At 41.4% G+C, this 18659-nt stretch overlaps 1 protein-coding gene across 1 annotated transcript in view; it reads right to left on the reverse strand.

Moving 5' to 3' along the window:
- Positions 1 to 18659, reverse strand: part of LOC138948652 (voltage-dependent calcium channel type A subunit alpha-1-like) — a 71375-nt gene that overhangs the window by 42552 nt on the left and 10164 nt on the right. Inside the window, exons 4-6 of the mRNA XM_070320228.1 lie at positions 12029 to 12132; positions 3612 to 3727; positions 2332 to 2391 (exon numbers count right to left, since the gene is read on the reverse strand). Of these exons, the coding sequence (XP_070176329.1) occupies positions 2332 to 2391; positions 3612 to 3727; positions 12029 to 12132 (280 nt within the window). The remainder of the gene's footprint in view (positions 1 to 2331; positions 2392 to 3611; positions 3728 to 12028; positions 12133 to 18659) is intronic.

The raw sequence follows: 18659 nt of genomic DNA on the forward strand, positions 1-18659 counted from the left end.
TCTTTATTCTTGATGTGATTCGGGCCTTCCACATGTCGTCGAATGTCATCAATGCCGCCAGATTTACAGCCGAATTCACTAACACAAATCGTGCACAAAACCTTCGTTTCGACACTTCCTGGCTTGATACACGGGTATGTCTCCGTATATTTCTCGATGTATTTCTGCGGACGCTTAATTTTTTTCGCACGCTCATTATCGGTTACACACACAGCGAGATTTTCTTTCCTTTTTGACGCCATCTTTTCTTCGACCTTTTCTTCTTGCAAGAAGTTGACGCGCATGCGTATTAGCTACAAAAAGCTGCTCGGCAATAGTCGGAACCCGCCTACGTCATTTCTCAGCTGTGACTTCGGCAATTTCCGGAAGTCATTCACCAGGCAATCTCTCTCGCTCACACTGTTGTGAGCGTGTTTGGAATTTTTTTGAGTTTCCGGGACGCATTTCAAACATCCGTATTTTCCGGAACACTTGATAAAATTTATTGATTTCCGGGACAAATACGGAAATTCCGTAACAGTAGGCAGACCTGGGTGGGACTGAAAAATGTCATGAATCCTGAAGAATTTGAAGCCCCCAGACGCTGAAGGATTTGTATAATTAACAACACAAAAAACGTCACCACAGACATTACGAATCCGGATTTCCAACATATAACGGAAGAATCCCACCTATGAAGGATAAAGGAATCGTGAATAACATTATGGGTGAGCGGTGGAACAAGAACTTTACTATACCTTTTCAAATCAGACGAAATGGAAGGGAATGTCAATCAAGAATAACATTATGAGTGTGCTGTGGAACAACAACAATGTTCCTTTATGTTTTCAGATCAGACTAAAGGGTAGGATAGGGGAATTTGTGTCTGTTTTTTAAGCTAAGATTAATCTGAAATTCAAGGACAAATGTATAATCTTTTATCCTACATACATGAGACCAATTATGAGATAACAATATGGTACATACCACACGAACGTAAGTAAATGAGGTCGCATCAAACTAGTCTGGCAGGGACCTGCTTTTCCACTGCTTATGATGCCAAAGTCATCGAGACAAACGTCATTATGAAAAAATTTTTGCGTCAGCTGTTTCCCCTGGAAGACTGTTTAGAACTTACACGTTACGCTATACTTTCTAAAGTGACTTTCTTTGCGTTGACGTCAAAGATTGCAAAGGGTTTTGGAAGAGATCGAGGTTGCAAAATAAGCGTCTTCCATTTGGGCGCCTCGACTGCGGGACGTTTTGAGTAAAATACATGTAAGTACAGTATGTAGGATAAACAGAATACTACATAGCTTGCTGTGTTGTAGCAGATTTACACTCGTTGCTTTTTCAAATATTGAAAAGCTCGCTTTCGCTCGCAGATCAATATTTAAACAAGTCGCGTAAGGCGAAAATACAATATTTAGTCAAGTAGCTGCCATTTTTCAGCAAGACCGTATACTCGTAGCATCGTCAGTCCACCGCTCATGGCAAAGGCAGTGAAATTGACAAGAAGAGCGGGGTAGTAGTTGCGCTAAGAAGGATAGCACGCTTTTCTGTACCTCACTTTGTTTTAACTTTCTGAGCGTGTTTTTAATCCAAACATATCATATCTATATGTTTTTGGAATCAGGAACCGACAAGGAATAAGATGAAAGTGTTTTTAAATTGATTTGGACAATTTAATTTTGATAATAATTTTTATATATTTAATTTTCAGAGCTTGTTTTTAATCCGAATATAACATATTCATATGTTTTTGGAATCAGCAAATGATGGAGAATAAGATAAACGTAAATTTGGATCGTTTTATAAATTTTTATTTTTTTTTACAATTTTCAGATTTTTAATGACCAAAGTCATAATTAATTTTTAAGCCACCAAGCTGAAATGCAATACCGAACCCCGGGCTTCGTCGAAGATTACTTGACCAAAATTTCAACCAATTTGGTTGAAAAATGAGGGCGTGACAGTGCCGCCTCAACTTTCACGAAAAGCCGGATATGACGTCATCAAAGACATTTATCAAAAAAATTAAAAAAAACGTTCGGGGATTTCATACCCAGGAACTCTCATGTCAAATTTCATAAAGATCGGTCCAGTAGTTTAGTCTGAATCGCTCTACACACACACACACACGCACACACGCACACACATACACCACGACCCTCGTTTCGATTCCCCCTCGATGTTAACATATTTAGTCAAAACTTGACTAAATATAAAAAGCAACTCCTGTAAATCTGGTACAACACAGCAAGCCATCAAGTATTCTCTATTTCTTAAATATTTCAACGCTGTGCTTCCTATGTGTTGATGCATTCTGGTTGAGTGTTATCCTTGCTTTACCTTCAAAGATCTTCAGTTTCTCCTCATCTGTCGTCCTTTCTTCGTTCAGTATTGCCTCTTCTGAAATGGAGAAATAACAAAAACACCATCAGACAAGAACATTTTGTGAACCTAGCCAATTAAGTAAGCTACACAACTTATGACAGAGTCTGTTATCCAAACAGAGTTGAATATTTTACATTGGTTTTTAATTTGTGGTGAGCACTCAGTGAAGAATCTACCAAGATTGTTTAATGGTAACAACAATAATAACAACAATAATAATAATAATAATTGTCAGTAAGTACTGGTGTCACATGACTGATGTGAACCAGTTGATTGGCTAATGGCTATGCGCTAAAACTGTTAGCGCACTCTTGGAATGCGCTAACTTTTCCACAGAGAGTATTCTTCCGCCCTTGCCTAAGCGAGAGTGTACTCTCATCCTCAGAATTAATTATTGACATGTAGCTGATATACTCCACAATACCAATGATTATGACCATAAATTTTCTGCTTCTCAATTAAAGCAGAAGGGTTTTTTTCTGACAGATTGCATGTGCCTGTGCCACAGTTGCCACTGATCTAAAAATAGAACCCGCTGTGTCTAATTTTTCAGTTTCGACTTGCGAAGATTCCTCTCATCAGGCAGTCTCTTGGCATAAAACAGAGAAGAACTCTCAAACTTCTATGCAAAAGAGAAAACCACATTTCTGCGGTAGGCCCTCTGCATAGACGAGAATCTTTCTTTGATTCCCCTGCAACTGTCAGCTTCTCAGCTCGAAACCGGTAGCAGTCTTGGCTAAACAAAAACGGACCTTTTCAGGTTCAGCACTCTATGAGAATGCCCTTAAATGCACTTACGGTGAATTCTCAATCCATTGAGGTTGTAGAACTCTCCTCGGGTTATTCTTGTTCAGTGTTGCCATTGGCTCCGAAAGGGTTTGATTCTCCAGTAGGCTGTCTGTGAAGAGTTCTTTCTAGATCTAATTCTTACCCCCTCCCCCCACCTCTTCTATTACCTCTAGTGTGCTCCCTGCTTTCAAAATTCCACGTTGGAATGTAGGCGGCGGAGAAACACACAGAGTAAAGGATGATCTCCCTTGCTCATGACGTAATTTCTATGCATTCTCGCTCTTGACGTCATTCTATATTTAACTTTTCTTTAAAAGTACAAGCGATCGAGTGCACATTTTGGCATTTTTAGCAGCGCTCTCATTATAAATTTATATATATATATATATATATATATATATATATATATATATATATATATATACACACAAATACAAACAAGTTACCTGCTTTGCATATCCACTCCAGGTAACCATTCAGCTCGCGTTCAATCTGTTGCTGCCTTCGTAGTTTGAAGAATGCTCTACGATTTTCTACTCGTTCTCTCTCTTTGGCAAATTCTCTGCACAAGGAAAAAGTCAATTAAGAAATTCAGATACGTTGTTACGACTTTGGATCTAACTGTCATGGAAATACTTGCAACAAGCTTGTTCAAAAACAAAAAAGTCACACTAGACCTTAGTGAATACTTAATATTTTATCCAAAATCAACTGTTAGAAAGTAACATTCCCTAAACATTTAAAATAAATGTGTTTCTTGCTACATAGGTCTTATATATGAATGTAGGTAAATTTGTAACTGGTTACCAGTCTCCTCCCCACTTCACCAAACCAAACCAGCTTTCCATTAATTCGAATACCATTGATTTGCTGAAGTACATAAACCACTCATCTACCCTGGCCAACAATTTGACACACAGTGTTGTTGCCAGCCTAAGAAGACAATAGGTCATTTGGACCTCCCAAAAAAAACCAATAGGTCCAAATTGTACCGCCATACCTTTGATACATGCAATGCAAAATAACTTACAGTCCGGAGTTAAATCTATCTTTTTACGCAAAAATGACAATGAAGCCATTGAACAATGATAACACTTTATTATCTGATTCTCACAGAAATTTGTGTATGGCGCTCATTTGCTGATTTTTGGCAGAGAAAGTGCCTGACATTTCTGACCTACCCTTTCCAATACAGTGCCCGGTGTGCGAATGTAGGGATGCTGCCTGATCTTCGCATTACCATACCGTAGTATTATATTGATGAACTTTCCGCTGTTTGCGCCTGTAATGTCTTGGGGTTGTTATGCGGACAAAACCAACGGACACAAGCAGGGTGAGGTGCAACGGTTTATTCGGTGACCACATGGCAGGCTCTCTGTACCGAAGTATCAGTGCGCATGACTGATCCAAACATTGAACCCCGATAGTACATAGGTACCGTAGATACAATGAACTGGTCAAAGGGAGACAACAGTATGCTAGTCATTATATCTTTCCCCTCTTTGAATGAAAAACACTCTTTTAAATTTACTGTTACTGTCAACTGCTGGAAAAATCAAATTATTCAAAATAGTTTTAAACTTCAGAACCAAAATAAAGTCCTCAGCTAATTACAGTTTAATATTCTTCTTGAAAACAAACTTGGTCTTTACTATTCATCATTTGACTAATAATACCTGAAAACTGAAAAGAAACACATCTGTCTTGAGATCACTTTAAACCGAACTAAAAAAACCAACTTAATTGCACGCATGATTACTGTCTGTCTCTTGTTTGTTGTTCGTTTTGTTGATAAGAGAATATTAACACACTAAAACTTGGATTTCTAGATTGTTATCTGGAAATGTTTTCACATCTTGCACTTCAGTCTTTAAACACACATATATAGTCTTTCATGTGTTGTGGAAAAGTGCGATTTCTTTTAGACCGACGTGGGCTAATACTGGCAGGCGGAACTGAACCGTGTGAAGAAGGTGTAGTGCTTGGCGGAACATCGTCATCAGTTTCACCAGCAGTTGGGGCTTCTTCGTGGTCAGTCCTGGTTGTCTCTTCAGCTTCTGTAACTGGTGCGACCTCTTTGTTGGAGACCAGTTGTGGTGTGACAGATGGCGGCAGTCGACGGAAAAGGGAAGAGTTTCTCGTGACGGTCGACCCATCAGGCTTCTGTGCGGTGATCATGGAACCTTTGGTATCAGTCACAAGAAGAGGTGTTGGATTGAAATTAGTGGATAGTTTGTTCTGCTTCATCTGCTTCACCAAAACACTGTCACCAGGCTCAATGTTGTAGTCTTTGGCATGATGTCGCTTGTCGGCAGCACACTTCATTTTCTGCTTTGCAAATGTGTCTCTCAGACGCACTTCTGCATCAGCAGGATGTTGTAAACTGTTAGACTGGACTTCTGGCAGCTTCGTTCTCGGTTCCCGACCAAACATGAGGAAGTAAGGAGTGAACGACGTGGTGCAGTGTGGTGTTGCTCTGTAGACTCTGCAGAATTTGTGGAGCTCTTGTCGCCAGCTTCTTCTCTCAACGTGGGCTGAGCGAACAGCTTTCATCATGGGCTTGTTGAATGTTTCTGCTTGAGGGTTTGCTTTCGGCCACAGAGGAGTAATGCGTCGGTGTTTCACTCCACATGACTGCATGAACTGTTTCCACAGCTTACTGATGAACTGTGGGCCGTTGTCAGTTTTCACCTGTGCAGGGTAGCCAAACAGAGAAAACACTTTGTCGACAACAGGAATCACAGTTTCAACTGTAGTGTTCTGGAGAACTTCAACTACTGGGTACCTGGAGTACTCATCTGTGATGACCAGAAGTGATGCACCAGATGGTAGAGGACCACAAAAGTCGATGCTGAGTTCTTGCCATGGACCGCATGGTAGGTTGGACATGAGCAGTGGTTGATGTTCACGACGGTTGTTGTTTGCTTGACATGGGATGCAACTGCGCACAGCTGACTCAACCGCGGCGTTGATTCCCGGAAACCAGACTTTGCTTCTGAGAAGGGCCTTGGTTTTATTCATTCCATGATGTCCTTCGTGTGCTAGATCAACGACACGAGCTTGAAGAGAAGAGGGTATTACAAGCTGTGAGCCCTTGAGAAGAATGTTTTGCTGAGCGTTTACACACAGTGAGTCCTTGATGTTGCGAAAACATGTGAATGTTTCTTTGGCAATACCATGAGTGTTTTCATGCCAGCGACCACTGTTCACACATTTCATGATGGCTTGAAGGACTGGATCGTTTGCGGTTGCTGTTTGCACGTCTTCAAGCGTGATGGCGTCAGGAGTGGATGACATAGCAGTGAAGTTGACAAACTCTTCTGCTATCTTTTCTTCATGAGATGACGCTGTGGCGTGACCAGGGTGACGAGACAGATAGTCTGCAGGGTTGTCTTTTCCTGGCCTGTACTCCATATGTACGTCATAGGGTTGGAGACGTAGAGACCATCTGGCAATGCGTGCAGGTGGAAATGGTTTTTCCCAGATGTTAAGCAGCGGTCGGTGATCGGTGATCATTTTGAAGCTTGTTCCTCGAATGTATATGTCAAAATGTTCGCATGCCCAGACTACTGCGAGCGCCTCTCGTTCCGTCTGAGAGTAGCGCTGTTCTACATCAGATAGGGCGCGACTTGCGTAACATACAGGTCTACCGTCTTGTGACAACAATCCGGCGATCCCTACAGGGCTTGCGTCTACCAGGATCTCTGTTTGCTTCTTGATGTCAAAGTAGGCAAGAGTTGCAGACTTGCATAGAGCGGCTTTGACAGTCTTGAAAGCAGTTTCTTGCGGTTCTTCCCATTACCAAGCAGCGTCCTGCTTCGTCAGTTGACGAAGAAGTTCTGTGATGGTGGCGAAGTTCTCGATAAAGCGTGCTGAGTACTGAGCCATGCCTAGGAAAGAACGTAGTTCTGTGGCGTTGCTGGGCGTGGCTGCTTCGCGAAGAGCGCGAACTTTCGCTGGATCTGGTTTCAGTCCTTCACCACTGAAGATGAAGCCGTAGAACTCGACTTGTGGTTGACTGAAAACACATTTCTTCTGATTGAGTGTCAGACCTGAATCATGGATGCGTCTCAGCGTTTCATGCAGCATACGATCATGGTCTCTTTGATCACGACCGAAGATGATGATGTCGTCGCTGACGTTGCGAGCACCTGTGATGCCTTCGATGACAGTTTGTATGGTGTGCTGAAAAACATCTGCGGCAGAGTTCACACCAAAACTCAAACGTTTGTAGCGATACAGTCCGCAATGAGTTGAAAAGGTAGTGATGTAGCGGCACTCTGGTCTGAGAACGAGTTGATGGTACCCTGATCTCAGGTCAAGTTTGCTGAAGACAGTGGCGTTGTTCATGTCAGAGACGAGTTCTTCAAGAGTGGGTGTAACATGACGTGTTCTGAGAATTGCTTTGTTGGCTTCCCTCATGTCGACACAAATTCTGATGTCGTTTGGATTTTTGGGTTTCGGAGCGGCTACTATTCTTGACATCCACTCTGTAGGTCCTGAAACTTTCTCGATCACATCTTCTGTTTCGAATTTCTTGAGTTCTGCTGCAACTTTGTCTCGCAAATGAAACGGAATTCGGCTGTGCTTTCTGGCTACTGGTGGTACCGTCTTGTCGATATGGAGGGCTACTTCAAAGTGTTTCAGTTTCCCTATGCCGTCACAGATACCTGGGTACTGACTGAGAGGGTCTTGATCTTTACGAACGTGGTTTACGCCAATGTGAAGAACGCCTAGCGCTTCAGATGTCAATCTTCCAAGTAGAGGAGGTGAAGATCCAGGAATGACCAGGAACTCAGCAGTAACTGGTGTACGACCAGCAATCTGGACATCAGCGATGGTGCACCTGAGTGCGATGACAGGCGGTGAACCATACGGATGAATGGTTCTGTGGCAGGACTCGAATTCAAGGCCTCGGCGCTTCAGCTTGGCTGCTACGGCAGAGTTGATGATGTTGCAGGAGGCTCCCGAGTCAACGATCATCTCGACTGGTTCTTCTTCGATGAGAAGTTTCACTGTACCGTCTGCTGGTGCGATCGTGAAAACATAGTCCTCGTCTTCCTCTTCTGATGTCGTGCCGACGTTGTCTGTAGTCTGGTCACCATCATTGAGAAAGTGGACAGGTCTGCGGGTACGGCGATTCTGCGGAGATTTGTTCGCTGGTTTCGATTTACACATCGAAGCGAAATGTCCAAGTTTACGACACTTGTAGCAGGTTATTTGACGCGAACACCTGCATTCGGAACCTGAATGTGTCTTTGAACCACACCGATCACACTGGACTGCTGGATTCTGACTGCGATGTTGACTGTAAGATGGAGATGAATCATGATTTGCTGGACGGTGTCGCTGATTCTGTCGATTGTATGAGTGCTTAGCAGCAAAAACTTTCTCGTCAGCAGCAATTGCTGATGCTTGCTGTTCAGACAGCTCTTTAGCAGAAGCTAGTTCAATACATCTTGCCAGAGTTAGGTTTTTTTCAGCGAGTAGCTTTGTTCTCAGTGGAGTTGAACACTTGTCAATCACCTGATCTCTGATGAAATCATCTGCCCCATTACCAAAGTCGCAGTCTCTTGCTAATTGGCGAAGTCTTGTGACATACTGTGAGACAGTCTCGCTTTCCTGTTGTTTCGCTTGTCGAAACAGATGGCGCTGGTACGGCACGTTTCTAGCAGGTTTGAAATAGTCAGTAAATGCAGTCTTCGTTGCTGCATAGTCTGCTGGCTCAGGGTCAAACGTAAAGAATATGTCTTGAGTTTCTGCGCCTGAACAATGTAGAAGAAGTTGACGCTTTTGCGTGTCATTACTGCACCCTGATGCAGCGGCAAAAAGTTCAAAACTTCGCAGCCAACGCTCCCAGCGCTGGTGCACGGCGGCGGATTCACCATGTGGGTCAAACGGTTGCACTGGTGTAACGGTTATTGATATAGCTCTCGGCTGCTGCATAGTTCTTAGAAGAAAGACTCACGTTTATCCTCATCGCCAAATGTAATGTCTTGGGGTTGTTATGCGGACAAAACCAACGGACACAAGCAGGGTGAGGTGCAACGGTTTATTCGGTGACCACATGGCAGGCTCTCTGTACCGAAGTATCAGTGCGCATGACTGATCCAAACATTGAACCCCGATAGTACATAGGTACCGTAGATACAATGAACTGGTCAAAGGGAGACAACAGTATGCTAGTCATTATAGCGCCGTTTTCGGTAAATAGGTACACTGGCTGGATCGGGTATTTCCGTAAAAGCAGCCTCGAGTGTCAATGACGACAAACACGGACTCAGCACCAAGTGCATTTTCACTCATAGCGAACATGAGCATTTCGATATCGGGGTTTGTTTTCCGACTTTGCAACTCCTATTCCATTCATTGCAGACCTTGTCCGCCTTGTACGAATATGTATCGGTCAGTTGACCACTAAAACGTAAAACCTATCGGTCCATCGACCGGACAAGGCTAGGTCCAATGCGTCAAATCAGAAAGGAATGCGTCAGAGACCGAAGACCGAGGCCTGGCACCAACACTGAACACAGCCATCAGGATTGAGCGCAAAAGAAGAAAGATTGATCCATATGCCAAGTTCGACACTCAATTCAATACAAAGAAGCAGTCAAGAGAAGTTGGTTTTCTCTGCAGTCAGTTAACAAAGAAGTACAGTGGAACCCCCTTTTAAGACCCCCACAAATCTGAGAAATTCAGGTCTTAAAAAGGAGGGAGCCTTAAAATGGGGGTAAATTTAGAGAAGTAATGAACAACTAATCTAAACAAGAAGGGCAAAGCCCATACGACTCACATGCTTGACCTCGACCTTTAGGGTAACTAAACCTAGCAATGACATCATACACTAAGAACTGCTTTACACATTTTTCCTACCAAAATACATGTGACCTTGACCCAAGGTCAAGGTCATCCAAGGTCATGCAACACAAAGCTGTTAATTCAAGACATAGGAAGTACAATGGTGCTTATTGGCTCTTTCTACCATGAGATATGGTCACTTTTAGTGGTTCACTACCTTATTTTGGTCACATTTCATAAGGGTCAAAGTGACCTTGACCTTGATCATATGTGACCAAATGTGTCTCATGATGAAAGCATAACATGTGCCCCACATAATTTTTAAGTTTGAAACAGTTATCTTCCATAGTTCAGGGTCAAGGTCACTTCAAAATATGTATACAATCCAACTTTGAAGAGCTCCTGTGACCTTGACCTTGAAGCAAGGTAAACCAAACTGGTATCAAAAGATGGGGCTTACTTTGCCCTATATATCATATGTAGGTGAGGTATTCAATCTCAAAAACTTCAGAGAAAATGGGAAAAATGTGAAAAATAGCTGTTTTTTAGGCAACATTTATGGCCCCTGCGACCTTGACCTTGAAGCAAGGTCAAGATGCTATGTATGTTTTTTGGGGCCTTGTCATCATACACCATCTTGCCAAATTTGGTACTGATAGACTGAATAGTGTCCAAGAAATATCCAACGTTAAAGTTTTCCGGACGTCCGGACGTCCGGACGGACGACTCGGGTGAGTACATAGACTCACTTTTGCTTCGCATGTGAGTCAAAAACCAAGGCCTTAAAGGTGGTCGTCTACATTTTTGCTTTTTTTCAATAATCTTATGGTCAGATTTCGCTAAAAAGTTATGTCAGATGATGAATGAACCATGGGGAAAAAAGTTATAGAAAAAAAAATATATGTAAAAAAAGATTTTATTTTTGGGTAGCGTGACTCACGCTTCCAATATTTTGTTTTCTGTTTGCTGAGAACATGTGCTTTGCCTAAAAATACTGACCAATCAAATTCATGTCACTATGCTTATAGCCACGCCCAAACAAGTGCAGCAACAGTTTGACACTGGAGCGCTGTCCACGCTTTTTTGTAAACGCACAAAATGCACGGGATTTGAGAGGAGTTTTGCGCTTGGCATTTTCCAAATATGGATATCCTACTATGAGTACTACGCTGGAATACTACAATGAATTTTCAAACAGCTACACTGGCTTCGTCTTTCCTGATCGAAAGGGGGTGTATTGTTGATATTTGTAGATTATAGACTCTGCATTTTAATGGTCAAATGGCGATTTCGGTATAAAAATGTAGACAAAGACCTTTAAAACAAGGGTAAATTTAGAGAAGTAATGAACAAATAATCTAAAAAACTAAGGTCTTAACAAGGGGGAGGTCCTAACAGGGATCGCGTTTACGCACGATTTTTGCGTATTTGACGCATTTTAAAAGTCGCTGACACGTTTTTTTCGCCGCGCCGCGTAAGCCATACGCAAAAATATTGTAACTTTTTCTTGTCTTCACGAAGCGCTTTTGCTCTGACTTAATAATCACCCGATCCTGAAACTGACTATAGGGCTCGAGAAGTGACGACACACATAAAATCTGCGCGTCAAAACTAAAGTCCGTTTCTTTTTGCATCGAAGTATCGCAAACGAACGTAATGAGGGTATTACCAGATAATGTCTTGTCGGATAATGAAACAGACATTAGCTGCTCTCCCATCTCGCGCTTCCAAAAGGCGGAAAGTGTGTCTAGTCGTATTAGAGCGGGAAACAAACTCGCAAGGCCCGAAGGATGGAGACAGCAGGGGTGTTATTCGACAGGCGTGCGCGGAGTTCGACAGGAAAACTCGCCGTATTTAGGTAAGGAGTGTCTTTAAGTCTTTCGTGCGTGTTTTATTTGTGTCTGTACGTGTTTTCGTAGTACGCAAAAATATTGGTCCGTGACGCGTTTTTTTCGTTTTGTTGCGTATGACTTACGCGTTTTTTAAAAAGCTAGCGCGATCCCTGTCCTAAAAGGGGGTTCCACTGTTGTGAGTATCGTCATACACATGTAGTCAATGGACTCACCCACTGAGAACTCCAAGAACTAAATTCAACATGAAGAAGGATCCTAGGATGATGAGTGGTATAAAATATAAAACATTGAAGCTGCTTCCTAAGGCATCATTTGTCTGCAACAGAAAAGCAACGGTCAACATAATGAAGGCTAGCACTGTATGCAGCAGACAGACATGACTATACAGTGACAGTCATGTAGCAGAATTAGGAGTGGTAACTGGTGTGACATTTAAAACATTGAAGTTGCTTGCTGGGGCACCATTTGTTTGAAACAGAAAGTAAACAATCAACATAATGAGACTGATAGGAGTTAAACAGAAAGAAAACAGAAAGACATACATAATACAGAACAGTTGTCCAGCCTTCCATGGTGATACACTGGAACACTGTGAGCATGATAAAACCAATGTTGTCGAAGCTGGTGATCAAATAGGGGTAGAGAAAATGGGAAGACAGAGACGTACATTACACAGAACAGTTGTCCAGCCTTCCATGGTGATACACTGGAACACCGTGAGCATGATAAAACCAATGTTGTTGAAGCTGGTGATCAAATAGGGGTATAACAGCGGAAAAAAGAGTGAAAGCGAGACAAACGAAGAGAGAAAAAGGGAAGAAAGAGACGTACATAATACAGAACGGTGGTCCAGCCCTCATGGTGATACACTGGAACACGGTGAGCATGGCAAAACCAATGTTATCGAAGCTGATGATCAAATAGGGATATAACAGCTGAAAACAAGTCGCGTAAGGCGAAATTACTACATTTTTTTTTTCTTAATGGTTTATTCAGGCATCAACATTTACAATATAGTAGGAACATGTGACAACACAGCAGTTGTGAATTATCTTCATATGACAAATCATAAGTGAATCCTCTGTAAATGAAACAGGAGAACAAAGACACAACGGAAAAACATGATATTTGACTGGAAAATACGGATATAAACTGTATTATGTTTTCCATTATTCGACTAAGGTATTGTATGGTAGCCACTTCTTTAAAAAACATGTATACTTCATTTCCATTTGGTGTACATATTTGTCAACTTTGTGTAAGTAAGACAGTTCTTTGAGAAACATTTGCAATGATGGTTTTAGTTTATTTATTCTACATTTATATATGTAAAACTTTGCTTGTAATAAAATATAATCAAAACCCTCATCAGTCTTACTTTTTGGGTCATAGCCAAATAATACTAATGTGGGGCTGAGTGCAAGTCTGCTGCAGTTTTGACATTTCTCCTTCATGTGTTTTTCAAACTCAGTCCAAAATGACTGAGTATGCTCACATAACCATAAATAATGCAAAATTGTATCTCTTTCTACATTACAAAAACTGCACTGGTTGCTCGCAATCACCCCCATGTCTTTCAGCATTGAATTGGTTACTAATATTCTGTTGTTGATTTTTATTTGAAACCATTTTAATTTTACTTCTTTTATTTTCTTTGTAACCAAAAAAACCTTTGTCCATTCTACCTCTCCATCCAACAGTCTTTCCCAATTTTTTGATGCCTTTGGAGGATCTACTTTGCTAATCAGCATGTCGTATATGCGTTTTGAACCCTTCTGCAAACTTTCCAAAAAAACAAGTGCTTTTGGTTGCTGAATATAATTGCAGCTATCTATAGCTAGGTCACATTTTTGCAAATATTTTTTAACAGCACTTACACACCCACAATACTTCAAAAAATTAGCCTGAACCCCAGTTTTCGCTTGAAATTCTTGTGTGTTTAAAAAACTGCCGTTGTCTTTTAATATGTCTCTAACATAAAATACATCTTCATTACTCCATTCCTCATAATTAATTACTTTCTCCGCAATCTTAAATTTATTATTCAAAAAGAGAGGTTCTGCCAAAATTTCTGCCTGCTCTTGGATTTCCACTCTATCATAAAAGTTTTGATAAGCTTCAAACGTGTCTTTCCAAAACAAATTAACTTTACATTTAGCCAACAGTTTAGGCCCATACTTATGTACTTTCTCTAATTCAGGGCATGTTGACGCAAGTATATGTCTCCATTTCGGCGCGACCAAACTTGTTCTTAGTTTACGAAACCAGGTAAGTTTTAGTGATTGGATGTATTCTCTAAGGGAAGGGATATTAATACCTCCTTCTTGAATATTATGAACAGCCACAGATCTTTTGATTTTATCCCTTTTCATATCCCAAACAAATTCAAAACACATCTTCTGTAGCTGTTGAATTAAACTGTCGGGTGGATTTGGTAGCATAATCCACAAATAGACAAGCTTTGATAGAATCAGGGATTTTAACACTGCAACTCTCCCAAGTGGCGTAATACTTCTTTTTATCCATACATTAAAAAGTCTTTTAGTCTCATTCAGTTTGTCCGTAATGTTTAGTTCCGTCATGTCTTTTAAATCATTTGTAAACCACAGTCCAAGGATTTTAAATGTGTCTGGATTCCAAGTCATATTGGTGTTGGGTAAAAATTTCACAGTACTATTTCTTTTACTTCCAAGCCACACATTACAAGTTTTGTCATAATTCAGTTTTAGACCCGATATCTCTTTAAACCTGTCCAATTCACTAAACAACTCTTCAAATGATTTACAGTCTCCATTAAGAAGAAAATTAGTATCATCCGCGAACTGACTTACTTTAAATTCTGTGTCTAATATATTTATTCCTTGAATATCTTTGTTTTCTCTTATTTTACAAGCTAGGACTTCGGCACACAATATGAAAAGATACGGTGAGACCGGATCTCCTTGTCTACACCCACGGCCAATCTCAAAACTTGTGGAGGCCTTACCATTTACTATTACAGATGATCTTATATTCGTGTAAAAAGCTGAGATCCACTGACATATACTATCCCCAAAACCAAATGTTTTCATCACATTGCGCATAAAGTTGAAATTACTACATTTAGTCAAGCTGTGGAACTCACAGAATGAAATTGAACGTAGTCCGCCGCTAGTGCAAAAGGCAGTGAAAGTGACGAGCCTGTTTGGCGCGGTAGCGGTTGTGCTGTGCTTCATAGCACGCTTTACTGTACCTCTCTTCGTTTTAACTTTCTGAGCGTGTTTTTAATCCAAACATATCATATCTATATGTTTTTGGAATTAGGAATCGACAAGGAATAAGATGAAAGTGTTTTTAAATTGATTTCGAAAATTTAATTTTCATCATAATTTTTAATTTTTTTAATTTTCAGAGCTTGTTTTTAATCCAAATATAACATATTTATATGTTTTTGGAATCAGAAAATGCTGAAGAATAAGATGAACGTAAATTTGGATCGTTTTATAAATTTTTTTTTTTACAATTTTCAGATTTTTAATGACCAAAGTCATTAATTAAATTTTAAGCCACCAAGCTGAAATGCAATACCAAAGTCCAGCCTTCGTCGAAGATTGCTTGGCCAAAATTTCAATCAATTTGATTGAAAAATGAGGGTGTGACAGTGCCGCCTCAACTTTTACAAAAAGCCGGATATGACGTCATCAAAGACATTTATAGAAAAAATGAAAAAAAAGTCCGGGGATATCATACCCAGGAACTCTCATGTCAAATTTCATAAAGATCGGTCCAGTAGTTTACTCTGAATCGCTCTACACACACACACGCACACACACACATACACCATGATCCTTGTCATGATTCCCCTTCCATGTTAAAACTTTTTAGTCAAAACTTGACTAAATGTAAAAAGAGTGAAAGTGAGACAAACGAAAAAAGAACAAGTCGCGTAAGGCAAAATTACTACATTTAGTCAAGCTGTGGAACTCACAGAATGAAACTGAACGCACTGCATTTTTTCACAATGACCGTAGTCCGCCGCTTGTGCAAAACGGAGTGAAACTGACGAGCCTGTTCAGCGCGGTAGTGGTTTCGCTGTGCTGCATAGCACGCTTTTCTGTACCTCTCTTCGTTTTAACTTTCTGAGCGTGGTTTTAATCCAAACATATCATATCTATATGTTTTTGGAATCAGGAACCGACAAGGAATAAGATGAAATTGTTTTTAAACTTCCGCTCCTTGACGCACCCCCCCCCTCACCTCCCCTCATCTTCCCCCCTCCGCCCTTGTGGGCCACTCCCTATCCACACAATCACACTACGGCCACACACAGACTCTCACCCCAGAGATGTACTCAGTGACTCTCCCTCCATTCTCTCGCAGACATTCCAAAGATAACGACTGTTCACGAGTCTCGTACATTGGGCAAAACCAGGGGGGCCATTTACTTTCCTCTTTTTCATACAGGTCAACAGACACATACATACATTTGATATCACTTAACGGACATCAACAATACAGTTGTCTGTGGACTTCTCCACACACATTAACATTACAGTAACAAGAAGAGCAAACGCTCGATCGAGTCACTTTCGCAGTTCTGAATATTATGACCTTGAAAAAGGTCAAAGGTCACCAAAGCAGACGTCAAAGTGTAGAGGTCACTGGGAGTCACGTTCACATAAAATTTGAGCCCGGTCACTTTTATAGTTTCCGAGAAAAGCCCAACGTTAAGTTGTGTGTTGCCGAACAGAAAAGGCTAGTTATCTCCCTTGTTTTTCTGATAACGTTCGTAAAAGGCTACAGATGTAAATACTTTGATGTAAAGAATAATCCTACAAAGTTTCAATCACATCCGATGAACTTTGTCAAAGATATAAAATGTCTAATTTTTCCTTTGACGCCGACCTGTGACCTTGAAAAAGGTCAAAGGTCAACGAAACCATCGTTAAAGTGTAGAGGTCATTGGAGGTCACGACTAAACAAAATATGAGCCCGATCGCTTTGATAGTTTCCGAGAAAAGTCCAACGTTAAGGTGGTGTCTACGGACGGCCGGCCGGCCGGACAGACTAACACTGACCGATTACATAGAGTCACATTTTCTCAAGTGACTCAATAAAAACCCTAAAACTAACATCGGTAACAAATCAACACACAATTCAATCAATTACAACATGTTATTTAACGAAAACACATAAGCCCCCCTTTTTCAATGAAGTGAAAGAATACCAGACCTGTTTACCCCTAAAACATTGCATGTGTATTTTCTGGGAGCAAAATGAGGCAAATGTGTAGTTTTGTAATTGAATGTGTAGAATTTCTCGTCGACCTATCACAACAACAAGAACAATGATTGCTACTTTTTACCACATGTATTGATTGACTGACGGAAAAATGGGAATTGCAGACAGTGCAATGAGCATGATGTTTTCCTTTCCGCGAAGACAAGGCATGGGTAGTCCTGATGATATTTTGGCAGAAAGACTTGGTTCGGCGCATTGCTCGTCTTTTTCTTTTTGGTCGGTGGCCTTTCGGAGTCATTTTCTTCACAGTTCTCATCTTCACTTTCGTGTGCTCTGCGTTCAGCCATTGTGTCGAAACGCCCGCATGGTTTGGCAGTAACGCTTTCAGTTGTGCCCGGCATTTGCTTGGAGAAGCCTATTCGGCATTAACAAGCTACAACGCAACGCCCGTGGGCGCTTTACGCGCTGCACGCAGCAAACGACTGCTGGCCGAAAACATGGATTGGAAAATGGATCGGTCAAGGGAGATGAAGAAAATTACGGATTGTGATATGCGTAGCCGAAACAATACCGTTTGCGTGCAGGGACGGGGCGGTGTGAGAGCACAACGTGACAAGGAGCAGGTGTAAAGACAAAAAAGAAAAAAAAAAAAATTTTTTTTTTAAATACCGTTTGCGTAGAAAACGACAGACTTGCGTAGTTGCGTAGTATATTATTCAAATTCGTAGTCTACTACGCTCAATGTGTAGTGTAAACAGGTCTGGAATACACATACGTCCAACGACGGAAACGTACGATGGAAATATGATCAGGTCATAAGAAGCAAACATCATGCATTTGATAAGGCATAGTAGAAGTCTTTATCGACATAGGACGAAATCCAGCAAATTGCCATGGGGGTGGATAGGGGTTGGTTGGTGGGACAAATAATGTTCAATTTCCGACGCGCGCACTTCAATGCTGCTGCTGCTGCTGCCGCTGCTTTGCCGCTAATGCAAGAGCGTGTATCCTCTGGCACTCCCTTGCCAGAAAGTTTGGCGCCAAAACCTCCACTACAACACCCTCCCCCCTCCCTCCTTACTTCTAGGCCCCGCCCACATCCGCTATCTCCATTCCTTCCCCCTTCCTCACCATCCTTGTCCAGTCCTAAATACCATCGCCTCACCTTCAGTTTAAAAACAATTTATCGTTCCTCTAAACTGACACTTAAACTTCCGCTCCTTGACGCACCTCCCCCCCCTCACCTCCCCTCATCTTCCCCCCTCCGCCCTTGTGGGCCACTCCCTATCCACACAATCACACTACGGCCACACACAGACTCTCACCCCAGAGATGTACTCAGTGACTCTCCCTCCATTCTCTCGCAGACATTCCAAAGATAACGACTGTTCACGAGTCTCGTACATTGGGCAAAACCAGGGGGGCCATTTACTTTCCTCTTTTTCATACAGGTCAACAGACACATACATTCATTTGATATCACTTAACGGACATCAACAATACAGTTGTCTGTGGACTTCTCCCAACCAAGGAAGCCCTTCCTTTGCCCAATAGACGAGAATCGGTAATCAGTGTTTAGGTAATTTATCGGAGAAAAGAGATCTGTACTTGTCTATAATATTA

Source organism: Littorina saxatilis, linkage group LG15 (assembly GCF_037325665.1).
Source record: "Littorina saxatilis isolate snail1 linkage group LG15, US_GU_Lsax_2.0, whole genome shotgun sequence".
In the NCBI taxonomy this organism is placed as follows: Eukaryota; Metazoa; Mollusca; class Gastropoda; order Littorinimorpha; family Littorinidae; genus Littorina; species Littorina saxatilis.